This window comes from Setaria viridis, chromosome 2 (genome assembly GCF_005286985.2).
Source record: "Setaria viridis chromosome 2, Setaria_viridis_v4.0, whole genome shotgun sequence".
NCBI classification, from domain to species: Eukaryota; Viridiplantae; Streptophyta; class Magnoliopsida; order Poales; family Poaceae; genus Setaria; species Setaria viridis.
Genome location: NC_048264.2, coordinates 33,774,736 through 33,802,315, shown reverse-complemented (window position 1 = coordinate 33,802,315; position 27,580 = coordinate 33,774,736). Strand labels below are relative to the sequence as shown.

Genomic DNA, 27,580 nt, shown 5'->3' with positions numbered 1-27,580 from the left:
CAGAGGAAGGAGGATAAAAGAAGTTGTACTGCAGGAACGTCGGACCACTGAGTTTTAAAGTTTAAACGGTGTTGCACTTGCACCCAAGTTGCAAAGAGACACAGCCTTGTAGAGGCCGGTAAGCGCCTTGACCTCCGTGCTCTGCACAAAGTCCGGCTGGTTCGTGAGTCGTGACGGACCTGACCCACGCCCACTTGTGGTCCCTGGTGTCGACGGGGTTCCGCGCCTCGGCTACCTCATCCACGGGGATGTACCCGTAGCTGCCGTTGTTCGGGCCGGGCACGAACCCCGTGTACGTGTACCCGGCCATGGCGCCGTGGATTGCTGAGTGCGCCAGCAGCGTGCAGTACAGTACGGCGCGGATCGTGTACGTCGGGTCGACGTACTTCACCGTGAAGGGCTCCCCGCCTCCCCGGCGTGCTCCTTTGCCCACCACGCGCCCAGCTCCGCCTTCAGCCACGCGCCCACGTCCAGGAACGCCGGGTTCCCGGACTCGTCCTGCGCCTGCGCGCCGGCGGGCCGAGGAATGAGGCGCTGCCCGGCGCCCTCGGCGACGACGACCACGGCGTGGCCTTGAGGCGGCGGTACAGGAACTCGAACAGCCCGCCGGGGCCCCGGAGGTAGAACTCCTCCGGGATGAGCAGCAGACCGGCAGTCGACGTTGCGGCTGCTGAGCGTGGCGTGCAGCTCGATGTGGCCCGAGCTCCGGCCCATGAGCTTCACGAGCCCGACGCCGCTGCGCTCTCGGGCTCCACGTGCGTCGCGCCACCGTATGCGTGAGCTTAACAACATGCCTTCTCAGTGCGGTTTCATCCACGTGACACATCAACAAAAATGATGGATTTCATCCACAGTAAATGACGTGACGCATCAGCAAAAATGATGATATATTAGGGTATTAATAAGGAGAGAGAAGAGATTGATTTTATGGGGATGAAACTCCAAGACTATGAAATGTACTGAAACTGCCATTGAGGGTTACAAAGTTTCATTTCAACTGATTTTGGCCAATATGGTGCATCGTATTTAAAGTCTATGCCTTGTTTATAAAATTATGATATGAAATTGTGCATTGGAGGTATAGTTTCATTCATCAACAAAAATCAAAGTAGATGATGTGGCAGTTTTGAAAACCGTCCCACGAAACCCCTCATTGAGAATGAGCTTATACTCTCCTTCTGTAGACCAATAATAAAGGATAAGCTAAATACTTGGAATCATATGTCCAATTAGTTGATGTCCACTTGTGGGAAGGACAAGATACTTTTAAATAGGGTTTGCATTGGAGTGCACTTTCACAAATAACTCAATATATAAACAAATGCTTCTTCCACCCATTTCAATTCAAGCAAAATGCTTACGGAGCTGAAGCTACTTATCAAGATAAAGATAACTTTTAAGGTACTTAGGCAAAAGTGTTATTTTGATTAAGGACAATTTGACAAAAGGAATTGGCATGACAACCTAAATTGTGTTTTCTATAATAATCATAAAGAGACTAAAACACCTCTTTTTGGCTGACCATTTTTGCTACTACTGTACTCTCTCTGTCCATGAATATAAGCATTTCCAGCAATTTTAGGATAAATTAAGAAACAAGGAGAAAGTCCGTCCCACCCCTATTTAAAACAGTAAAAACATTTCTAATTGCCTTAATTATAGTCACCTTTTGGGCTTTTTTTATAACATTCATAGGTGGTTTAAATTTGCTGCACAATTTACAATAAGTAGGAACACTCTTGATTGGTTTAACTACATAGAATCTCACATGAGTAATTACTGTTTGAGTTTAGTTTGTAGATATACTTATATTTATGGACAAATGAAGATCCATAGAAATGCTTATATTCATGGACGGAGGGAGTAGGTCGTTTTGATTTTTCTGGATATTATGTCTAGATGTATAGTAAAATCTATATATGTAGAAAAGTTAAAACTGATATACAATTTGGAACGGAGAGAGTACCGTGTTTCTTACTGATATTGATTGCCTCGGTATTAAAGGCGCTCTAACTCCAGTGCTGGCGGAGACGAAGACAACAACAGACCGGAGTAAAAGCAACGCAGTGAGTCAAAGTCTTCGTCTTGTTTTTCCATTCTACGGTCTTGCTCTAGCTATACATACATCCTTTTGCATAACTTTAGCTCATTAGGCAGATTGAACCTCCAAACCAAAAGGGACACATAGGCAGTTTATAAAGACTCCTGTAGGTGCACCTCGGAACTTCTCTTCAACTTCTTTTCATTGCCCTAGTTCTTCTATTTTTCCTGTATCAGAGAAATAATGCTATACGATTATATGTAGCAAGCAAGCATGTGGCGCAGTTGAGTTTCACGGTTCTTTGTAGTTCAGAGGAATATCTGGAGGACTGAATCTGTTGCCCCTCTGTTCCAATATCCAAGGGAAGAAACTGGAACTACTAATTGCTTATATTGTTGCTTCTAGTTCAGAGGTACTACTAACAAGTAAAGATTTTTGAAAACTTTTTAAGTATGATTTCTAAGAAAGATTTCATATTTCTAACACTCAACTAGCTATATGTTCCTTGACCCTTAACCGCATGATTATATTATTTGACATGTTGGACCGATGGGTCTAGACTTGATTGTTTTCCGCTGCATTCTTGAATTTATGGATGGGCTTTCTTTTGTTTCAACTTTGAAGAAGTGCTATCCTGGTTTTGTGGTGTTAATAATATTTCTTGATTATCACATCTGGCATGCCTAGACTGCTGGGACATTTGGAATTCTCCTTTCCTTCTTAACAAAGGGAAGTGCTCCTGATATTTTCATTAAAATAAAACAAAACTAATTTAAGTTACGCCTTTAGCTAAATGCAAGAATAAACCATCGGCTAAGTACTTCTTGACCACTTCCATACAGAAGTTAAATTCCTTGTCAAACCTATCAGTCATATGTACGGAAAACTTGTACTGACAAGTTAAAACGACTATTATTGCAGTATAGGGTGAATAAGAAGAAGAATATATGCTCACAAAAGTCCATGAAACCAGCAAAAAACAATGGTCTTGTACTCTTGTTAGCCTATTTTTCGTGCACAAAAGGTTGTAGGCGCTACGGTGCTAGCTGAGCAGGTCAGCGCCGACCGATTTTAATATTTATTATGCCGCAAGAATAAGTCAGCCATTTACTTCAATAATTCTGGTGGGATTTATTCTGCCTTGGAGAACCATTTTTTCCCCCTTGAGATGGAGGACCAATTTTACTCACAAGAAACCGGGAGGGTAGAAAAGCATGGGCTCAGGGCTGTGATGCTGTAGAATTTTGACTTATGATGAGAGGAACAAGTATGGTGATGATTTTAGTATTTTGGAAATCCTGACTTGCTCAATCATATCGGAATGACATCTTGGCAATGACAACATAGTCATTTTTGTATGGTACTTTCAGCAATAACCCCACGCAACGTTTTACGGTGGCGTATGTAAAATTTTCTCGATTAATACAGTAAAAATTTCACCAAGTGGGCACTGTGACGGCATCGTGGAGCCGTTGGATTATTATTTATGGCTGATCCTTGAACAAGAGCTCGCACCAACCAATGAACCAACCCATTTGGAATTTGGGACTCCAGTCTGCGCTACCGCTCGTATTGCTCTTGTAATCTTGTTGGTGGTTCCAACGTCGTTTGGGCTTCTGCACATCTGAGAGGTCCTCATATATCCTTGGCTCATCAGGGCAGAAACACTCCGAGCCTACAACACCGATGAAGCCAAATTGACCAGACATTTAAAGGTGCGATTCTCTCCATTTGCTTCCTTTCTTATTCTTTTTATTTCCCTGTATCAGAGAAATAATGCTACCAATTTATGCATGCAGAAAGAAAGCAACTTATGATGCAGTACAATTGAATCCCAAAGCAGTTCAATGAGACAGGAATGGAATGTACAGCTGCTTTACAGGAATAGAATGATCTCCGTTTGAAGAAAACAAATTGGTACTATTTCTTGCCTGTCCTTTTCGAGGAACAACTGAACAAGACAAATACATTACATATCACCTTCCTTTTCCATCTTCTCTCAAGTTAGTACATGATATCCAACAAACACGTATGTACTCTGTACCTAGAATATGCATGAATCTTAATTCTCAACGAGACCAAGCACAACAACAGAAAGCAGCGGCTATGCTTGCCTCCTCTCCAACTGCCGCCACAAAATCCATGGCGCTGGGCCGCTGTTCGTCGCTCCCCGCTGAATCTGCCACTTCACAGTGGCTCGCCGGGAGGTCCTTAGTTCACCCGGCTGCTCTGTCCCTCCACTTCCTTTTCCTGTAGCTAAAGTTCCATCGTCTTCCTTTGGCCCGGCGTGGAGCGAGCTTTGGCGCCTCTCCACAAAATCGACAAAAACGCGGTGAATTTGAGCAGATATCCTCCCACCTCCAGCTTCTTCGACCTCTTGTGCTCGTGCCATCAATTTGAAAGCTTCTTGCTGTCGAATTGTCGATCCATCGCAAGACCGGCAGGAATTGAGGATCTCGTCTTTGTCACCCACCATTGTTGGCATGCGAGGTTGTGGCCGCGAAACCCGTGACTCGCCTCTGCCGTTGAACCCAGCCTTGCTGCCTGGTCAGCTGATCTGGTCGTTTGATGGAGCCTAGATGCATGGGCAGTGATGGAGACATGGGAGGGAGGCAGCGGCGTAAGAACGGGAGAAGGGTAGACGGGGAGGTGTTGTCGTGGGAGGACAAGAGCATCCGGAGCAGGGTTCTGAATTTCGTTTCCACCCTTTCTTTCTTGGTCTTCATCGAAATCACCAAAATTCAGATTAAAAAGATGGCTTTCGGTGAACCGTACCGAAATTTGGTGAACAGTGATTTTGGTCGCCACCAAAAATCCCGAAATTTTGGGATTGTTTGGTTCTCGCCCACACCCACCACACCAGTACGAGGGCGAACCACACACCCGCCACGCCAATACGAGGGCGAACCAATTTTTTTGGCACAGTATTCGCCCACCCCCAACTCGTCCTCACGTTGGTAAAAAAATGAACTGGCATGGGCGCAAACCATGCAGACTCGTCAATGGCCGGCTCCATCCAAACGTGCTGACCAATAAATTGGTGGGGCGGGCATCGGCCACCATCCAAATAAACCCTTTATTACTGATTGGGAGGCAAAGCCTTCGGGTCGTCATGGCGGAAGTTCAACGCTGGAGCCTCGTGGAGAAATTGCAAAGCATGATTGCGTGAACGTTGGTCAATAGCATCGCAGTCTTCCGCCACTGACCAAGTAGACCTCCGCGGTCCTACTTATCGTACATGCATTTATGGGCTCACCAAAAGGTTTGGACAGTCCTAGATACAGGGCTGGACACTGAGACCTGATAGATATGAAGGCTACGATGCAGGACGGTGTAGTCTACGTGGCAGGACAGGAACTAGTCGAGGATTAGGAAAACTACTCGTAACAATTAGAGTAGGACTCATCTAGTCGAATCAAACTAGTATTCTTGTAAATCAACCAACCTGTAACCCTTCCCCCGGCAATATGAGGCGAGGCAGGGACCTCTCCAAAGCAATTCAATCTAACCAACACACAGGACGTAGGGTATTATGCAATGTAGCGGTCCGAATCTGTCTAAATCGTGTGTCTGAGTTCATCTTCAAGTTCCTAATCTCAGCGAGCCCCACACACTAAACACTACCTCAGGCACCCCCCTCGGTAGGTTGCCGGGTCTAAACACTGACAACTGGCGCACCAGGTAGGAGGTCTCACTAAGAATCCACTAGCGAACTCGATGGCCCAATTCATCATTAAGTCAATCATCATGTTCGAAGCGGGCGTGATGTTCATCTTCGGCTCCTAGGTTTGCGTCGCAGACGGTGCTGGAAACTTTCACCGTCTCATTGCACCGGCTCCGGAGAGGAAGCAACACGCCATGAAGCTCTAGCGTCAAGCTCTGAAGGATCTCGTCGAGAAATTTGACGAATTTTCAATTTCTGACTTAGTCAGAGACTGGGAGGGGGGGACGAGTCCAAGTACAACTCGACTTCTCCCGCCAGTCAGACTAGTTCTCACAAGCAGACGCTTAAATCATCGTGTGAATCAGACTACGATCCAGGTCGATTTCCGTTCGGACTCCAAAACACGGGTGCTATTTACCAAGCTACCCTGTTCAGGTCACAATTCGACATGAATATGATCGAGGACCCCTACTACTACTCGGACCTGGACGAGGAGACCCCTTTATCAGGTCCGCAACAGGGCTTGGTAATCACATCGACTCCACAAGGCAGATTCATCTACTGGCCCAATATGAAACCATCTGCTCTTGCCAAGAACGATGATTCACGCCTTATCGCCTACCTTGATACCCTCCCACACCAGGAGGGAACTCCTGTGTTGTCTATCTACGAAGAAGGCGGCTCCACGGAGGTCATCACGTCAAGTTCGGGAAGCTACTCTCCAAAATGAGAACTCTTCGCTCTCATTGCTGGACAAGAAGGCGAAGATGAAGAGCAACTAGAGAGGAATCCGCGGCATGAACATCACCCGGATGATTACTCGCAGGATGAGCTCACCGCCAACGTTGCTGGAGAGGAGACTGAAGCTCAAAGAACTCGATGACGAGCAAGGAATGCCGCAAGAGCAAAGCGCTACCGCTGCCTTGCAGCAAACTTCCCAATCATGAATTTGGATACCGCGTTTGAAACAGTTCAATTGCGTCAACATTGTACTCCCCTTGCTACCATCGCGTCCATTGATCTTATTACCCATGCAATGCCTCAGGAAAAGTACACTAGACAATTGGCCGAACTGGTAGAGCGCGCGTATGAACAACTTGATCAGCAAAACCCAATACATTCAGTTCCACACACCCCATGCCAGCGTAATCAACATGGCAGTAGCCATAGGCGTACTCCATCCAGACCAAGCCAAACCGGAGGCATCAGACCAAACCAAACTAGAGCAGGGGGTAGTCGGGCAGGACCCTTGGGAGGCTGTGGCCATCGTGAGCCCAACCCAGAGCCTGAATGTATAGTACTTGATCTTCGTAACAAGATCAACACCGGCCGCGATGCCCGTACAATCATTGACGAATGCCGCTGCGAGCAAGAAGTTGAGTACCCAGGAGAGGATTCTGATAGGTTTCCTACCTTCTCAAGACGAGTAAGGAGTACCCAGGCGTAGTTGCTTGATGGTTGGAGACGGCTTCTTTGGCGCGGCTTGTTGGGTCGCAGTGCGATCCTCACCAGCCTTTGTTGCCGCCTCTGCCTCTTGAGTAGTCTGTACGCTGGTAGGGTCCGCCCTAGCAACGAGGGGCTCCGGATCATCTTTAATCTCGATGACCTCCTCGATTGCTGGCAGCTGGTGCTGCTACACGACTTTAGTAGTCGTCCTCTCCCCGACTACCTACAAACCACCAATGCCATATTAAGTGGACATGGTGGTACGGGATTCACTTACTAGTTTTCGATCCTCAAGATCTTGCCCTTTTTCGAAGGTTATTACCAGTGGAGGTACGTCTTCGGTAGTGAGAGGCTTCTTCACCGGACGCTTCCAGCGATGGTCCGCTTCTTCCTTGGCGGTGAAGCTAGCGTAGCCTCCAGATCATCTTCAGCGGCGCGCTTTGATGACCCGGAGGATGACCCAACCTTGTTTGATGGTCGGGCCTTGAGCACAAAGTCCTCAACAGCTTCAGAACTAGAGCTACTAAAGGACTCAATTTCGTCTTCTTCCTTCTCCTCGGCTTCACACTGTACGTTCACAGCCGTATGGACGCGTGGAGCAGCTTCAGTGTCTTCTGATCTGGGAGGAGGAGGAGCGGAATAGTACAAGTGTACATCTTCTTGCACAGGCAGACAAGTCAGTACATCAAAAAATTACAAAAATAAGTACTCGGGGGCTGCGGCCATGGGTACTTATAGTGCTTGGTGGGTTGGCGGCGTAGAACTCCCGCACAATCATCGGGATTTCACTTGCATTTTTTAATAGGCGCCTCAACCGTGCCATGAATTCGTCAACACTGAGCTTCTCCAGTGACATTCTGGACGGGTCATTAACACCAGAGTAGTCAGAACCCTAGGTACACCGAAGTTGCAGGGGCTGAACTCGCCTCTTCATGAAACTGAAGACTACCTCGATTCCTGTTAGCCGTTGTTGCTTGAGTTTTTCTATCCTGTCCAGGAGCTCGGGTAGCTGCAAGCAATCTCTGTGGGAAGGCTCATCTAGCCACCTATTGTTCCAAGTCGGCCGATGGCCTGTCAACTTTGGGAGCTTGGGCTCGTGGTTGCCGATGTAGCACCACCTCTCCTTCCATCCAGAATGCGAGTCAATCAACTTGTAGTCCAAGTAAAAGCCCATCACCTTTTCTCTCATATGGATACCAGCCCCTCCGACTACTTCTGTGTGTTCTCTCTTGGGCTGCGGCTTGACGCGGAAGAATTTGCGGAAGAGTTGGAAGTGTGGCTCAATCCCCAAGAACACTTCGCACAGATGTACAAAGATTGTGGCATGCAAAATGCTATTGGGGTTGAGATACACAAGTTCAATCTTGTAGTAGTTCAGGAGGCCGCGGAAGAAGTTGGAAGTAGGCAAAGCAAGTCCGCGCTTAATAAAATGTGAGAAGATTACCGTCTCATCCATGTATGTCTCCAGCGGCCACGGGTTGCTGAATGCAGATCTCCACTTGAGGACATCTTTCTCCTGGAGGAGGTTGGCCACTACAAGTGTCTTGATGTCCTCTTCCTTGAACGATGATCGCTTCCAGGCACACGCAGGGAATGGCAGCGTGGTTTGATATGTGTTTCCATACTTTAGGGCCAGCAGTTGGATCTCCTTCTTCTTATCCGCCTTCTTCTTCCTGCCTTCCACCGCTTTGGACGCAGTCACTTTCTTCCCCATCCTTGTTGCCACGAGGGTTTTCCTTCGTATACACTTGGGGGCTACGTGGTAGGGGATGGTGGCGCTAGAGCTCGAGGATCGGGCAGCGGCGGCGCTAGGGCTACAGTGCGGAAGTTGAAAGAGCAGATGGCACAGGTAAATTGGAAGGGATGTTTTCCTCTGTATTTATAACCGCAACACAGTAACAGCAGTGGGATTAAGGGAATATTCCGGTTTAATGGTCCGAAGATTTCGCACCTGATTGGCAGTTTTCATTATTTTCGGAAGAGATAAGGTTACTGTTAAAGGATGGTCACGTTGACCGAAGGTTGACCCGTATACCCACAAAACTAGTTGTGTAAAGGCTCGGGGGCTGTGTGTCACGTGCCCATCAGCTAAAATTTTTTTCTCTGGATTTTAAGGATAAAGAGATGCAAATTACAGATTGACCCTCAACTTGATTCTTCGATTCAACCTAAGGCTTGGGGGCTACTCCATATGGAGTGTGACTTTTGTCGTATTTCCATATAAAAATTCAAAATTGAAGATTTAAGATCAAGTTAAATGAGGCTTGAGCATATTCTAGCAGCATGACAGTGCTCGAGTACGTTTGAAGGCGTAACCTGATGGAGTACTCAAAGAGCACCAAAACTAGTCGGAGAAGTCTACAAAAGTACTCGGGACTGCTGCATTTGACTAAAAAGTACTCGGGACCTTGTCGTACATACATGGGCCCACTAGAAAGTTTGGACAGTTCTAGATACAGGGCTGGACACTGAGACGTGTCAGACATGGAGGCTACGATGTAGGACAACGTAGTCTACGTGGCAGGATAGAAAGTAGTCGAGGATTAGGAAAACTACTCGTAGCAATTAGAGTAGGACCCATCTAGTCGAATTCAACTAGTATTCTTGTAAATCAACCGACCTGTAGCCCTGCCTCCGGTAATATAAGGTAAGACTGGGACCCCCTCCAAAGTAATTCAATCCAACCAACACACAGGGCGTAGAGTATTATGCAATCTAGCGGTCCGAACCTATTTAAATCGTGTGCTCGTGTTCACCTTCGAGTTCCTGATCTCGGCAAGCCCTACGTACTAAACACTACCTCGGGCACCCCCTCGGTAGGTTGCTGGGTCTAAACACCGACAGAGGAGGATGTTGGGAGGCGGTGGCGGCGGCGTGGAATAGAAGCGCGTGCATTATGGATGGATTGGAAGAAGAAAGAGTTAGGGTTATTGAGAGAGAAGATCTGGATCATTATTAGTTCAGATTGATCGACAGTCCACAAATTGAGTGCTTTGGGCCTCCAAAACACAGTCCTTTTATGGAAAAGTGAGACTCAACAAAAAAAGAAAAACTCCTACTTTTAATATTATTATCAGGTAGCGATTTCATGGGCCTCTCCTTTCCTCCTAGCATCGTACTTGTCTTAGAAGTGTCATTGTCTCGTCGCTTGACCAACAACCACCACGTAACCTATGATCTACTCCCTCCGTCCCAAATTGCTATTCATTTTAGCTTTTCTAGGTACATAACTTTTATTACATATCTAAACATAAGTATATATTTAGGTGCATATGAAAAGCTATGTATTTAGAAAAGTGAAAATAAATAGTAATTTGGGACGGAGGGAGTATGCGTCATCGTTTCTCCCTCAAATTGTTCACTTGACATCTTCTCTGCCATTACATTACATGCCACACTAGTAATGATTTACTATCCAGTAGAAGTTTTCTTCGGTTACTTTTGTCACTATTACTGCTGATATATTGATGTAAAGTGCAGGAGGAAAAATGGCGGAGATTGCTATTCTTCTTGTCATGAAAAAGATAACCATAGCTCTAGCAGAAGAGACACTAAGGTCCGCTAGACCTTTGCTTGCAAAGAAATCTCAGTCAATAACAGAACTACCGTGTGACATGAAATTGATTAAGAACGAGCTCGAGCTTATTCGTGCTTTTCTTAATGAAATAGACAGGAAAGGTGAGGTCACAGAAACTTGGATAGGACAAGTCCGAAGATTGGCATTTGATATGGAAGACATTGTGGATCAGTTTTTCTATGTAGTCGGCAACAACAATCAGAAAAGATCATGGTGGGATCATGTCAAGAAAATTGTGAAGAAACCTCAATCATTGTTTTCATTGGATGAAATTGCTATTGAAACTAAGAGAATAAATCAAGAGCTTAAGCAACTTTCTGAAAGTAGAGACCGTTGGGCCAAACCATTAGATTGTGGAACTACTACTCCAGTAACAAGCTATGAAACTGAACCGTATCTTCCTGGACATGATTACTCAATCAACGATGATGATCTTGTAGGAACTGATAAAAATAAACAAACCTTGATTGGTGCATTGCATTTTGAAGATCATTTGCTGCGGATCATTGCTGTGTGGGGTATGGGTGGCATAGGAAAAAGTACTCTTGTCAACGATGTGTACAAAAATGAACTATCTAGCTTTGATTGTCATGCATGGGTTTCTATCTCTCACAAATATAAGCTGGAAGATATTTGGAGAAACATGCTGAGTGATCTCCTCAGAAAAGACAAGAAAGAATTTGATGCCGAGAGCATGAACAGTACATATCTAATAGACGAGTTGAAACAGATTATGAGTAACAAGCGGTACTTGGTCATATTAGATGATGTCTGGACGACTGAAGTTATTTTAAAACTCAGGAATATTCTTGTCGATAATGGACTGGGAAGCAGAGTAATAATCACCACAAGAATGGAGGAAGTTGCTTCAATGGCTGAGGATGGTTGCAAGATCAAATTAGAGCCTCTAAATGACCATGATGCATGGGTTCTATTTTGCAGGAAGGCATTTCCAAAAATTCAGAATCATATCTGCCCTCCAGATCTACATCAGTGTGGTAAAGACATAGTGGAGAAATGTGACGGTTTGCCATTAGCCCTCGTGGCGATAGGCAGTATATTGTCCCTGAAAAGGAAGAGTGTTAAAGAGTGGAGACTCTTTTTTAATCAACTTATTTGGGAGCTACATATCAATGAGAACCTAAATCGTGTGGAGAAAATTTTAAATCTAAGCTATAAATACCTACCGCATTACTTGAAAAATTGCTTCCTGTATTGTGCTGTTTTCCCAGAAGATTATCTCATACGCAGAAGAAATTTGACTTGGACGTGGATCGCCGAAGGGTTTATTGAACCAAATGGAGCAAGCAGCTTAGAAGATGTTGCTGATGGTTATGTGGATCAACTTGTCAATCGAAGCATGCTTCAAGTTGCGTCCCGGAACAGCTTTGCTAGAATAAAATGTCTTCGTATGCATGATCTTGTTCGTGAACTAGCCATTTTCCAATCTACAAAAGAGAGTTTTAGTACAAATTATGATGAAAATCATGGGATGATGGTGGATTTTGATTCTCGTCGTTTGTCGGTGCTTCAGTGCAACAAGGGCATCCCATTAAATATATATTCATCCAGGCTTCGTGCGTTCATAACATTTGACACCAGCATGGCATTATCTTCGTGGTACTCTTCTATATTGTCCAAATCGAAGTACCTAGTGGTATTAGACTTGTCAGACTCACCTATTGAAACCGTTCCTGATTCAGTTGGGGAGCTATTTAACCTTAGGTTTTTGTGTCTCAACAACACAAATGTGAAGGAATTGCCTGAATTTATTACAAAGCTTCAAAATTTACAAACATTGAGTCTTGAGTGTACACAATTGCTGAAGTTCCCTCAAGGTATGTCAAAACTGAAGAAATTGCATCACCTACTTTTTTTCAAATTGATAGATGCAACATATAAAAGTTTCAATAATTGGGAATCTATGGAGCCATTTGAAGGCTTGTGGACTTTGAAGGAATTACAGTCTTTGAATGAAATCCGGGCAACTAATGTCTTTGTTGCAAATCTTGGAAATTTATCCCAGCTTAGGGTCCTTAGCATTTCTGATGTAAAGAATAGCCATTGTGCACAACTGTGTGATGCTTTATCAAAGATGCGCCACCTCTCAAGACTAGAAATAAGGACCTGGAACGAAAATGAGCTGCTCCACCTGGACAATTTGGAACTTCCAAATCCTCTTCAAGTGCTTGATTTGTATGGGCGTTTTTCAGAGGGTACTTTTGAATCTCCATTTTTCTTAAATCATGGAAGTGAACTTTATCTAATAAGTCTGAAGTATTGTCAGCTCACAGAGAACCAGTTATCACAGCTCTCTAGATTGTCAAAATTAACTTATTTAGATCTCACTAGGGCGTACACTGGGCAGCAACTACATTTCAATGCTGATTCGTTCCAAAACCTTAAGAAGATTCTTTTGAAGGATTTGCCTCATGTCAATCAAATATGCATATATGATGGAGCTTTGGTAAATCTCGAATATCTTTATATGGATAACCTTCCAGAACTGCAGGACGCCCCTATTGGGGTCGATTTTCTTGCATCCCTCAAAGAGGCATATTGCATCAATATGCACGGACAGCACGGTGCTTTTGCAAGCAATTTTTGGAAGGCAAAGCTAGACCATATCCCGAATGTCTACTCAACAACTGAAGGCAAGTGAAACCTTCTCCTGATGTTGTTAGTTTTTTTTTCAATTAAACAGTGTTGTTAGGCTTTATTTGGCTTTTCAGAACCATGTAATTATTTCTAAATGTGGATATTTATCTTTTGTGGACCTGGATTTCACCATGCAACACTACACGTGACAAGAACTGGTCCTTGATCACTAAATACTAAGGCCAGTCTCAGTGCACAGTTACCAAGACCGGAAACTAGGTAACTGTGCCACTTGAGTGTCATGGGGATGAAACTCCTCTCACATACGATGAAACTCCTTCTCTCTCCTCATAAATACCTTGCCAAGTCAGCAAAATTGGTTATGTGGCATGAAAATTAATACTCATGAAACTCTCCATGAAACTGCCACTGAGAATGGCCTAAATACCATGCTATTTTTTACCCTCACTTGCAGGTGGCTCAAAGTGTATATCAAACACTGCAATTTTTGGATTACGTGTTCCACCAATGGATTTGCATGAAATTCAATGGTTATCATTCTGTATCAGTTTGGGGCTTGATTATTAGCATATTTATCAATTAATAAAAGCTTGACTCCTCTGATCTGTTCCAAACTTTCATATTTATTTCTCCACAGGCTTTTGAATTAGATATTGCATCATGATTCGCAAAAAAAAAAGATATTCCATAATGATTATTGTATTTAGTTTCAGCACAACTGGCAAACTTTCTCTTCCTAGATTTCTCTCAGCAAGATTGCTGCGACTCATTAATCATCACATGGTTTTTTCTTTTTGAACAATTTTTTCACATGGTGTTCTAACCTGAGTATAATTCCATCCTTGCAGATCCACTTTGACACGGATCACACTTTCATGCATGGATGAGACGTCCCTCTGTTGAGCAATGTCAAACAATATGCTGTGTTCCATAACCATGACCTTTTCTTTGATCAGCCAGTTTAAAATAGCGTATGGGTTCAGTATTGCTATATCAGGTTATGTCATTATAACATTCCTGTTTCTGATGTCGACGTTTGATGGTATATTCAGTACTGCTTGAGATAATTAGTGAGACAAGTAACGCATGTAATAATCTTCTATGTAATTGGGACATTGAGTACTGCAGTTACATTGTATGTGAAGACCGCTAAAAGTGACTGTAATCGTGACCCTATGTCAAAGCCGAGAGAAGGTGCACGGTGGTGGTTTGATGCCTGATCCGCGCTGGCACTGAAGACCCAAAGCTGAAATCTGAATCTCACTTTTGGCCCTGTTTAGAATGAGTGAACCCCATAACCTTGCATGAAGCACCATGTCTCTGTTTTCTCTGTTTTGTTCCCTACTACAGAATCTTGTTGTTTCGGGTGCACTTTCCTTCCTGTGAATTTGGTTTCAGGTGGTTAATCAACGTCACGATATATTCAACACATAATTGGTAATTTTCATAGGCACATTTGATGTCAATTGAAGAAACAAATGCCCGAAAAGGTACTGCAGAGGTAGATTGCTGCTCTGCTGAAGTGCTCGAACTGCGACGACCGCTGCCCTTTGTTTTGCATTCCTTTGGCGGATGCATCCTGGAAACAGGTTTCTTGTGCTGTAGGCGCTATGGTTTCTCGCCGTCTCTAGCCACCGAGCGCGGCGGATGTCAGGGCGCCAGCGACGCGGACGGGATCCGACAGTCTGAGTTAGCAATGCACCGGGTGTATTTGGAGGGTGAACCTGCGACGCATGGCGCCGGAGCTAGCGTAGTTCGCCGGTGACAGCACCACCTGACCGGCAGTGTGTCGCCGCCTGCCTGAAACCTGACTTTTAACAAAATTTCTTCTATATTATATCGCGTACGATCCAAATATTTTTGAATTTTTTTAAAATACAGTTTAATAACGATAAGTAGCCGCCAGTATTTGCCGAATGCCACCTAGTTGGTTTGGACTGTCGTCTTTTGGTCTGTTCCCTGATCCCTCCCAAGTCCCACCCCCGCGGCATCTCCTCGCGCCCGCCCGCCGGATGCCGCCGCCGTCCGCCAGTTCGCCTGCCTTCTATCCCGGCGGCGAGTATTGAAAACCCCACCCCACTCCTCTCCCGCTCAATCCCTGATATCGCAACCCTCTACTCCTCTGCAGCTCTGCTAGCGAGCAGCCCCAGTGCTTGGGCGCACAGCGCCGGCGGGGCATGGCGGTTTGGTCCTTAGCGAGCGTGCCTCCATCTCTCTTGGACCGCGGAGGTCGGAGCCTGTGGTTGTCGTGACCACAGCTGCGGCGGCGTCTGGTTGCTCCGACTTGAGAGGCGAGCTCCAAGCTTTAGCACCCTGCGAAGGAGAGGGACAGGAATTGGTTGCCAACTTGGCGACGACAAGGTACCTTTCGATTGCTTCCAGCCAGATTCTAGTCAGTCACCCACCGACCAAGCAACTAATTTTTGGTTCAGACGTGCATAGCCCTTGAAAGTGGTAGGATTGATAGCCGAACTTACCTTGGACTAATTTCTGTGAGCGTTCCTTGAATCTGATCTGAAGTTGACATTGACCAAACCTAATCAGTTTCAGTGGACTAGACCAAATGTTTTCCTCACGCGCTGACGCGCGTGCAATTATTTAGCCTAAATGGAAGGGTCTTTTGCCTATGAGTTTCAGAAGAAAAGGTCAACTATGATGGAATACTTTGCTTACGAGTTAGGTTGTCTACAGATTGTCAAAAAACCATATTTTATCTGCTATATACAAATATGATATCCTTTGCAATCTAAATCCCAGTAAATTTTTAAAATTGCTGAAACTTGGAGTTGATACAACTACAGGCTTGCATCCATCAAATAGTATATAGACAAGCCATTGCACAAATTGTCTATTTTGCTAATTTGTGTGACATTGAAAGCATTTGCAAATGTTTACATTGGCACTAGTTTTATTGAGTAGACCTAGTATCCATCCTACAATAAAAACAGTGTAAGATTCAAAATTTGCCCCCCAAAAACATGTCACTATAGATTCTACATCAAGGACCCCCCTTTATTTAATCCATGTTTCATAAAAAAATATGACATGCAAGCAAATGGGCGCGTGCATCGCTTTGAGTTTAGTATCAAACCGGAGCCATGCATGATGCAGATCAAATCTTTATCTAGAAAAGGTCGCATGGGAACCCTTGATTACCTCGCAAGCAAAACCAGTTCACTTGAATAGTAAGGGGGCAACTAGGTATATTACCTTGAGCACTAATTTGTTTCAAAATTTCTAGAGTAACTTTTTTTTGACAGAGGTAGTATCTGATATTTTGTCCTAACATAAAGGATAATTATTTCTAACATAAAGCTCTTACATTAAGTTTAATAATTCTATCTCATCAAGCGTCTATCTAAGCGTTCTTGCAATTTTTTACGTCCCAGCCGTCTACTCATCTGCTCCTGCTGGTAGCAAGTAGGCACAACGCTTGAGCTTCAATGCCAGCGGGCATGGCGGCTTGGTCCAATGTGAGCGCTCCTTGTCTCTCCTGGACCACGAAGGTCGGAGCCTTGTGCCTGCCGCGATCACAACTGGCTGCTCAGATTTGAGAGGCGAGCTCCAAGCTTTGCCGGTGCAAATAAGAGGAACAGAGATTAGTTGCGACGCAAAAGGCACCTCTAGATTCCTCCCAGCCTTAGTCATGCACACACCGATTAAACACCTAATACGCTCCTCATCGATTTCCCAATCTGGGTTATTTTTATCTTTTACCTTGGATACCAAGTTTCAAAATTGCTGAGCCAAGTGCATTTCATCCATGCACTTGCTCCGCTTACTAGGAAATTTGACTTTGTCGAAGACAACACCCCAAAGGCCAAACAGCACCGAGTAGCAACAATCCTATCCTTCATTTTAAAAACAATGCTCCTCTCTATCAATGAAATAGGCACCATCTCGAACTCATTTCTTCAAAGGAAAAGGAACAAGAGTATTGTTCAAAAGTAGATGATAGGCATCCAGAATAGTATTGCTGTTTTATCATCTTGTTAGAGGCTGCACACGTTTTTTTTCAAAAAATTTAGGCATTCATCAACCACGGCATTTCTCGTTTCTTTCTTGAAGTAATGTTATGCGCACAAAGTTTTAGTTTCTAAACCAGTTTGGATGGAAAAGGTCTTGCAGTTTACACAATCATGGAGCCATCCCACTATTGGCCCGGCTATGGTGTTTCGGGGTTAAATGTGTATAACCTCTGAAAGTGATAGGATTAATGAGATAGGTCCCATCTTAGGCCATTTCCTTTTCTGCATTAATTAGGTCTTCCTTGAATCTGGTTTGAGAAAGTTCTCAATAGCCTAAACGTTGAGTTGACACTGATTATGATAGCAACACAGAGTAATGGAGTGATTATTTATCTTTCTTCTTAAGCAAACAAGGTACTGAATACTGATGTGACCATCAACCCACAGTCTAGGACTCAGCTAGTCAAGTCAACTGGAGTTCGTTTTTTTTATTTCTTTTAGGTACCTTTTGAGGGGAAACCGTGGGGGAGCTGAAAGAAATTTACATGAAGATTACATCAAAAGGTCCATCCATGAGAACATTAAAGATCTAAGTTCCTCATTTGAGCTGTGCAGTTGCCGGATAACTTCCTCCTTCGAAAGGTCTAAGTTCTTGTAGATGATGTATACCTGTAGTAATGAAAAAAGTCATTTACCTCTGAGTTTCAGGGAAAAGGTCAACTTTCTTGGAATTCTTTGTTTACAAGTTGAGCTGTATGTAGTTAGGGAAACCATATTCTATGCTACACACCTAATGTCTTTTATAATCTAAGTCCATGTAATTTGTGAAAATTGATGGAACTTACAGTTGATAATAACGTGATATGGTGATATGGCTAGTTTATTGGGCAAGGAGTACAATAGCAGAAACAGGTGCCTACTCGCCCTCCCTAGGAGGCTCTGAGTTAAGATCTGTTTTTTTGCTTGATCCCTTCCTATGGCGCCTAGGCCCCTATATATTGGGCCAACCAACACACCTTATTTGACAAGGACTCTATCTCTAATTCAAATCTGTTACAAGCCAACAAACCTTATCAGACTAGGATTCTATCCCTTATCAGACTAGGACTTTATCTTAATCCTAATCTGTTACAATTCTTAACCAACCAGGACTCTAAACCTTTTCTAACTGATCTGCCGAGTCCTGATTGGCTGCCCCTTTGTTCCTTCGGTGGAACTTCTTGCTAAAGAAGTTGTCCACAACACTTCCACCCCCCCTGATAGAAAAGCTCATCCTCGAGCTTGAAATCAGGGTAGGTTTCCTTGAACTTGTCCAACAACTCCCATGTCGCATCAGCAGCACCGCGGCCCGCCCATTGCACCAAAAGATCCCAGGAAGTGGCTGTAGGCTTAGTACGCACCACCTTATCCGGAGTAGGAACAGCCCGGCCATGAACAACCGGTGGCAGAGCAACAATCTGATCAGGAAGAGGTCCCTGATGTTTCTTCAGGTAGGCAACATGGAAAACGTCATGGATCCGAGCCTTCAGCGGCAAGCGAAGACGATAGGCCACCTTCCCAATGCGTTCAACCACCTGAAATGGACCATAGAAGCGAGGAGCAAGCTTTTCATTGGTCTTGTCAGTAATACCTGCTGCTGATCGGTGGTGCAGGCGCAACCAGGCCCAATCGCCCACTTCAAATTCCAGCTCCCTGTGAGCTTTATCATGTGTGGCCTTCATATAATCCTGGGCCTGCAGGAGACGTTCCCGTATCTCCGCCAAAAACTCATCACGATGCACAAGCTGCCGGTCCAATGCTACTACACGTGCTAAACCCGGCCGGTAGGACAATAGTGATGGTGGATCACGGCCAAACACCACACGGAAAGGAGTGCATTGCAGGGCAGACTGATAGGAGGTGTTGTAGTAGTACTCAGCCCAAGGCAACCAACGCAGCCAAGCAGCGAAGATAGACCCTGAGAACACGGTTGGTAACTTCATATTGTCCATCTGTCTGCGGCCTGAAAGTGGAGCTGAGGCGCAATTTAACGCCAGCAAGGGTGAAGAGCTCCTTCCACAATGTACTGGTGAAAACAGAATCACGGTCACTGACAATGGAGCACGGAAGACCGTGGAGGCGAACGATGCCATCAAAGAAAGCCTGTGCCACTAATAGGGCGGTGTAGGGATGACCCAATGCGATAAAATGTGCCATCTTGGAGAACCGGTCGACCACCGTAAGAACAACTGATCGGCCGCCCACCTTGGGAAATCCTTCCACAAAATCCATAGCAATGTCGCTCCAAACTGACTGGGGAACATCCAATGGCTGCAGCAACCCAGCTGGATGGAGATGTTCTGTCTTATTTCATTGACAGACAACACAGCCCCGGACATAATCACGAACCAATTTGGGCACATGGGGGCTGTAAAAAGAAGAGCGCAGCCTGTACAGTGTTTTCTGGGTACCTTCATGACTGGCACCATGGGCGGCAGCAAGGAGCTGCAGCCATAGGGCAGAGGAGTCAGGAACAAAAATGCGGCCTTGGTGCATGACGAAGCCATCAATAACAGACCATGTTGCCCCTGCTGTACCCTCTGCAATTTCCTTTTTCTTGGCCTGTACTTCCGGCAAGGACGACGCCTCCTCCTGAAATTCTGCGAACAGGGCAAACTCCAGGCAAGATATGGCGTGGATGCAGCTGGAAAGGTCCTGTTCATCCCTACGAGACAAGGCATCGGCTGCTGCGTTTTGTTTCCCGGGCTTATATTCAACCTGGAAGCTATACCCAAAGAGTTTGCTGACCCATGTATGCTGCGGAATAGTGGACAAGCGCTGATCAAGTAAATGCTTCAAGCTGCAATGATCTGTGCGGATAATAAACTCCCTGACCCAAAGATAGGGTCGCCAATGTCGCACGGCCTGGACCAAACCAATGAGCTCGCGTTCATAAGCCGCAAGCTTAGCATGTTGTGGCACAACTATCCTGTTGAAAAAAGCAATCGGCCCAGCTCCCTGGTGGAGGACAGCGCCAAAACCCGACCCGGAGGCGTTGCAGTCCACAATGAATGGCGCATCAAAATCTGGCAGCTGCAACACTGGTGCTGTCGTGAGGGCTGTCTTAAGGGCCTCGAATGCCGTCGTCGCCTCCGGACTCCACAAAAACGCATCCTTCTTTAGTAACGCTGTCAGAGGAGCAGCAATGACGTCGTAGTTGGCGATGAACCGACGATAGTATCCAGTGAGGTCGAGGAAACCCCACAGCGCCTTGACTGAGCGAGGACGAGGCCAATCTTGGACGACAGAAATCTTGTCAGCATCCATTGCCACAGCGCCGTCGGTGATGATGTGACCCAAATAATGCACCTGGCGTTCCCCGAACACGCACTTGGATCGCTTGAGGACGAGTCTGTGCTCACGCAGCACAGACAACACGGCGCGCACATGCTGTAGGTGCTCAGTGAAGGAGTTGTTGTAGAGCAGGATATCGTTGAAGAAGATGAGAACGCAGCGGCGGAGGAACGGTCGGAGGACGTCATTCATCAATGCCTGGAACGTAGATGGCGCGTTTGTTTGGCCAAATGGCATTACCAGAACTCGAAGTGGTCGTGGTGCGTGCGAAACGCCGTCTTCGCAATATCATCGGGGTGCATCCGGACTTGGTGATAGCCGCTGCGGAGATCGAGCTTGGTGAAGAACCGAGCACCCTTGAGCTCATCCAAGAGCACCTCCACCACCGGAATCAGAAATTTGTCGCGGACGGTCTTGAGGTTGAGTGCGCGGTAGTCAACACAGAAGCGCCACGTGTCATCCGCCTTGCGCACCAACAGCATTGGCAAGGAGAAAGCGGACATGCTAGGACGGATGATCCGTTGCTCGAGCATGGCCTAGCATTGGGCCTCAATCTCATCCTTCAGGAGCTGCGGGTAACGGTAGGGCCGCACCGCCACCGGAGCTGTCGCCGGAAGAAGATGAATGCGATGATCAAAGGCGCGCTACGGCAGCAGCCCTGTCGGCGTGGTGAAAAGTTCCACAAATTCCTCAAGTAGCAGCCCAAGTAGGTCCGATGACTGAGTGGCAGCCAGCTGTAGGGAGGATCGTCCGTTGACCCCAATCCACTTGACGCGATGATCCAGGCGCCAAAATGTCATTGACAGCCATGTGAAGTCCAAAGGATAGGCCCCAAGGTGCGAAGCCAGTCACAACCCAGGACGAGCTCGTAGCCATCGAGCGGGATGACGAACAGGTTGATGGAGAACTCCTCCTGGCCGATGTGGATGACAACGTTCCGGCAAACACCGGAGGCTGGAACGCGGTCGCCGTTGGCGACGCTGACGGTGAGGCCCGGGCAAGCCTCTGGAGTAAGCCCAAGCCGGGCGGCGGTGTCCGTGGCAATGAACAAGTGGGTGGATCCAGAATCCACCAAGGTGGTGAGGTCCACAGCCTGGACGACGGGCGCAAGCTGCAAAGTGGAGCTTGTCTGGACGCCTGTGATGGCATTGAGGGAGATCGTCGGCTCGTCCTCAGCGGACTCCTCCGAGACACCATCGTCGCCGTCTAACCCATCTAGTAAATGCCCTTCATAGAGCATTGCTTGGCGTGCTCACATGAGAATTTCTCCGGGCAATTGAAACAGAGTCCCTCGAGGCGGTGTTGCGCCATTGCTTCTGGTGTCAGACGTGTGAAATGAGCGCCGTGTGAAGCCGCCGGTTTGACAGGAGCGCCTAGAGTCGAGGATGCCACGCTAGAGGCTGTTGGTGTCGCAGGAGGCCGGGGTGGAGTAGTGAAGAATGACCCCGTGCGGCCAGAAGAGCGTGGCATGCGTACCAGGGAGTGGGCGCTGTCGTCGATCACCTGGGAGCGGCGCTCGTAGGCACGGGCCAGTGCCATGGTGTCTTCCAATGTCTCGGGCTTCTGCATCTCCACATCGATGCTCATGGGCTGAAGGAGACCGACTGAGAAGAGGGCGACATGCTGCTGCTCAGAGATGCCCTCGCAGCGTGCCAGGAGGTTGAGGAACTGTTCCTGGTAGTCGTCAACAGAGCCCGTGCGGTGCAGATGGGCCAACTCACCGAGAGGGTTGCTGCGCACCGGAGGGCCAAACCTCTTGTTGACGCTCTCAACGAAAACCGGCCAAGTAGGAACGCCGCGATTCTTCTCCAGCCGATAGTACCACTGTCCGGCGGCGCCCTCCAAGTAGAAGGTCGCCATCCAGACCTTGTGATCTTCTGGCGTGCCCTGCGAGCGAAAAAACTGCTCGCACTTGTGCAGCTAGACCAGGGGGTCTTCAGAGCCGTCGTACTTGGGAAAATGAAGCTTGTGCACAGGCAGCAGCGGCTGCCCATACTTCCCAGTGGTCGCAGATGAGGAAGCATGGGTGTTGAAGCTGCCGTTCTTCTCCAGAACTTGATTCTGGACGTTGCTGATCGAGGTGCCGAGGCGCCCTTGTTCCTGGCGGACAGCATTGAGCTCGCTGTCCAACTTCATGCTGATCTCATTCATCTTGGTGGTCATCCTGGCGACAGCATCATCGAAGACAACCTGAGTGATGAAGGAATCGCCCATTGTTGCGGTGGAAGCGACGGGGCTGGCGGCGCGCAGGGGAGGATGGGGTGTTGGGGTCCGCAACTTGGCGGCAGGGAGAGGCCAAGGAAATTCCCAGCTGATACCAGAGATGATATGGCTAGTTTATTGGGCAAGGAGTACAATAGCAGATCAACAGGTGCCTACTCGCCCTCCTTAGGAGGCTCTGAGTTAAGATCTGTTTTTCTGCTTGATCCCTACCTATGGCGCCTAGGCCCCTATATATTGGGCCAGCCAACACACCTTATTTGACAAGGACTCTATCTCTAATCCAAATCTGTTACAAGCCAACAAACCTTATCAGACTAGGATTCTATCCCTTATCAGACTAGGACTTTATCTCAATCCTAATCTGTTACAATTCTTAACCAACCAGGACTCTAACCTTTTCTAACTGATCTGCCAAGTCCTGATTGGCTGCCCCTTTGTTCCTCCGGTGGAACTTCTTGCCAAAGAAGTTGTCCACAACATAACGTCATCCATATATATAAATGTGTATATATATGTGAAGCATTGAAGCTGGGGCTCCCACTGCACTCTCAATTCTATACTTTCTTTACTATCACAAACTGGTGCTGCACACTTGGAACTTTGCTGACACTCTCTTCCTTTACTTGAATGGACATATTTTTCACATCGACCTGTCTATAGATACAATTCGATCAAATGTGTAAGGTGCAATACTCTCACCTCTTGTCACTTATTTCTTCTTCTCACTAACCAAGAGCCCTACTATTGTTGCTAATTTGCACAGCAATTACAATAGAGCTATAAATGTTACATTTAAATTCATTTGTTCATCACGACAAAATCTGTTGTTCTATTGCAAGGAAATAAGTTACAGCCTTTTTATTTCTTATATTGTTTGGCGCAATTTGAGAGAAAACTCAATGTTTCCATGCCTTTTTATCCTTAACTTACACCTTTTCCTCCATCCCCCCCAGATGAAATCAGTATGGAAGTAGCAGGAGCAGCAGGACTATGTACTGCTGATACACCATCTTTTTGTCCGTAGTCCGTACAATATCTTTTTCCCACCAAGTTCATGTACTCCCAGAATAATGTTTCCCTTTCAACAATTTTCTGCAAGATGCAGGTCAGATCAGATTTCTTAAAAAAAATCAGGTTCCCTTTAACAATTAAAATTTCGCTTATTAGTTAGAATTTCCTATTGTTAAAAAGTTGTATTACTTTTGTAGGTGTGAAGTAAGAGGATGGAATTTGAGCATAAGTTTTAAGTGTTAGTCATTGCAAATATATTGTACTAGCATATTGAAGTCAACTGCACAAAGAGAAATGGTAGAAGTTGCTGTTCTTTTAGTCATAAAAAAATATAGGAATAGTTGTGGCATGTGAAACACTAAAGTTAGGTAAACCCTTGCTTGGAAAGAATTCTGTGTTCCAAATGGCACTTCCAGTTAATATGAAACTGATAAAAGATGAACTTGATATTATTAATGCAGTCCGTAAGGGAATTGACATGAAGGGCTGCAATAGTGAAATCATAGAAACTTGGGTAAGGCAAGTACGAAGATTGGCATATGAGATGGAAGACATTGTGGACCAATTTATGTATGTTGTTGGTGGAGACCAACAGAAAGAGCCATGTGCTTCTTTGAAGAAAATTTTCAAGAAACATCAATCTTTATTTTCACTTGATGAAATTGCTACCAAAGCAGATATAATAAGCAAAGAGGCTATGGAACTTTCAAAAAGATTAGGTCGTTGCGCCCAACCAATAACTGGTATGCATGCTCCAGCAATAAACTATGACAGCGAACAGCAACTATATTATCCTGGACATGATCATTCAACAATCAATGATAATGAACTTGTAGGAATTGATAAAAATAGAGAAATCTTGATCAATTCACTGCATCTGGAAGATCCGTCTCTTCGGATCATTGCTGTTTGGGGTATGGGTGGCCTTGGGAAAAGCACCCTTGCCAATAATGTCTAAAAAATGAAGAGTAATATCCAATTTTAATTGCCACGCATGGGTTTCTGTCTCTCAGTCATATAAGATCAACGATATTTGGAGAAACATGCTGAAAAAAATTCATGGAAATGACAATAAGGCATCTGATGCTGGAAGTATGGAGAGTGCAGAACTTAGAGTGGAACTGACAAAAATTCTGGATAAAAGAGGTACTTGATCATATTGGATGATGTCTGGACGGCTGAAGTTCTTTTTAGAATTAGAGAGGTTCTTGTTGATAATAACCTGGGAAGCAGAGTAATAATCACGACAAGAATTGAGGAAGTAGCTTCAATAGCTGAGGATGGTTGTAAAATCAAGGTGGAGCCTCTAAGGCTAATCCCAATAAAAAGTTTCATATTGATGTTTCCAAAGATAGCCACATAAACAAGAATGAAATGAAATGGTGTTTGAAACTACCCTCTCCAATGCATAATTTCATGGTGTAGTTTCATAGGATCAAAATCGCATTTAATTTCATGACTCATGGAGAGTTGGTATTCATGTACAGTTTGTTTCATCCAGATAAAACTGGTTCCCTCTCTCTCTTCTTTAATTCCATGCCATGTCATCAAAAAATCCTATGTGGCATACTAATTAATGAGAATGAAACCTCACGAAACTCCCCACTAGGAGTAGCCTAAATGACCGTGATGCGTGGCTTTTATTTTGCAGGAAGGCATTTTCAAACTGTATAAATAGTATCTGCCCCCAAGAACTGCATCAGTGTGGTAAAGACGTAGTGGATAAATGTGATGGTTTGCCATTAGCTCTTGTGGCGATAGGGAGTTCATTGTCCCTCAAAACAAGGAGTAATAAAGAATGGAGGCTTTTTTACAATCAACTTATTTTAGAGCTTCACAACAATGAGAACCTAAACCGTGTGGAGAAAATTCTAAATTTAAGCTTTAAGCACCTACCAAACAATTTGAAGAATTGTTTCTAATATTGTGCTATGTTCCCAGAAGACTATCTGATCCACAGAAAAAGACTGACTAGATTGTGGATCGCTGAAGGGTTTATTGAACACAAAGGAGGGTGCAGCTTAGAAGATGTTGGTGAAGTTTATTTGACAGAACTTGTCCAGAGAAGCATGCTTCAGGTTGTAGCCAGGAACAGTTTTAATCAGATACAGTGGCTTTGTATGCATGATCTTGTTCGTGAACTCGCCATTTTCCAATCGAAAAAAGAGAATTTATGTGCAATTTATGATGACACTTATGGGGTGGTGCAGGTGGGATTAGATCCTCGTCGTGTGTCGGTACTCCAGTGCAACAATGATGGCATTCGATCCAGCATAGATCCATCCAGGCTTCGCACCTTGATAGCATTCGACACCTGCATGGCATCATGTTCATGGCATTCTTTTATTCCCCGTGAGTCTAAGTACCTTACAATGTTAGACTTATCAGGTTTGCCCATTGAGAAGATTCCCAATTCAGTTGGGGAGCTAGTCAACCTTAGGCTTTTGTGCCTTGATGAAACCAATGTAAAGGAACTACCAAAATCTATTATAAAACTCCACAATTTGCAAACATTAAGTCTTAAACATACACAATCACTAAAGTTCCCACGAGGATTTTCGAAACTGAAGAAATTGCGTCACCTGCTTGGTTGGAAATTGGTAGATGCAACATATAGAGGTCTCAATAATTGGGAACCTATCGAGCCATTTGAAGGCTTGTGGGGTTTGAAGGAATTGCAATCTTTGAACGAAGTCCGAGCAACTAAAGTCTTCATTGCAAAACTAGGATATTTATCCCAACTAAGGTCTATTTCCATTACTTATGTGAGAAGCAGTCATTGTGCGCAACTGTGCAACTCTTTATCAAAGATGCACCTCCTTACTAGGTTACACATAAGAGCAAGCAACGAACATGAGCTCCTCCTGCTGGAAGATTTGACATTGAAAAACCCTCTTGAAAAGCTAGAATTGGTAGGGCGGTTGTCTGAAGGAACTTTGGAGTCTCCATTTTTCTCTACTCACGGAAATCAACTTCTGCTAATGGAGCTAGCGTGGTGTCAGTTGACAAATAGTCCAGTTGCACAGCTTTCAGAATTGTCAAATTTAACTGAACTACGTCTTACAAGGGCATATATTGGACAACATCTAAACTTCCATGGCAAGCTGTTCCAAAAATTGAAGAAGGTAGTCCTTTGGGATTTGCCGCAGGTCAATCAAATATGCATACACGAGGGAGCTTTGGCCAGCCTTGAATATCTTCACATTGATAGCCTGAAGGAATTGTGGGACATCCCTATTGGTATCAAATTTCTCAATTCTGTCAAAGAGGCATACTTTACGAGGATGCATTCTGAATTTACAAGGAACTTTCAAATGGGAAAGCTAAATCATATTCCGAAGGTCTACTGGTCACAGAAGGCAAGTGGATCACCTTCCGTATTGACTTGGAAAGAAGGGAAAGGCAGCACTGAGGGACCTCGTCTTGAGGGTACCATTTTGGTACTGATTTGTCAGCTCCGGGGAGAAATTCTCATGGTTTGACCTTAACTGGTTGTACCTGGCAATGGTCTTGTTGAAGGCATTATTTGGGGTTCGAGAGATTACTCTCTAGAGTGAAAACCGTTGGTCTGATCTTGACTGATTGGACTATGGCAATGATGGTACTTGTACCATTTCCTTGTTGGAGGCGTTGCTTTTAGAAGTCCAAGTGCTGATATGGTTGTGAACGAAATTGAAGATTAAGTTGTGTGTTGTAGC

General features: G+C 45.3%; 1 protein-coding gene and 2 pseudogenes across 1 annotated transcript; 2 read left to right on the top strand and 1 right to left on the bottom strand.

Moving 5' to 3' along the window:
- Positions 1-54: 54 nt before the first annotated feature.
- Positions 55-8,865, bottom strand: LOC117844300 (uncharacterized; annotated as a pseudogene).
- A 1,774-nt stretch (positions 8,866-10,639) lies between these two features.
- Positions 10,640-13,390, top strand: LOC117844299 (disease resistance protein RPM1). The gene is made up of 2 exons (XM_072291875.1): positions 10,640-11,726; positions 11,961-13,390. The coding sequence occupies exons 1-2, from the start codon at positions 10,640-10,642 to the stop codon at positions 13,388-13,390; spliced, it is 2,517 nt and encodes an 838-aa protein (XP_072147976.1).
- Positions 13,391-24,176: 10,786 nt separating this feature from the next.
- Positions 24,177-27,455, top strand: LOC117844298 (disease resistance protein RPM1-like; annotated as a pseudogene).
- Positions 27,456-27,580: the final 125 nt, after the last annotated feature.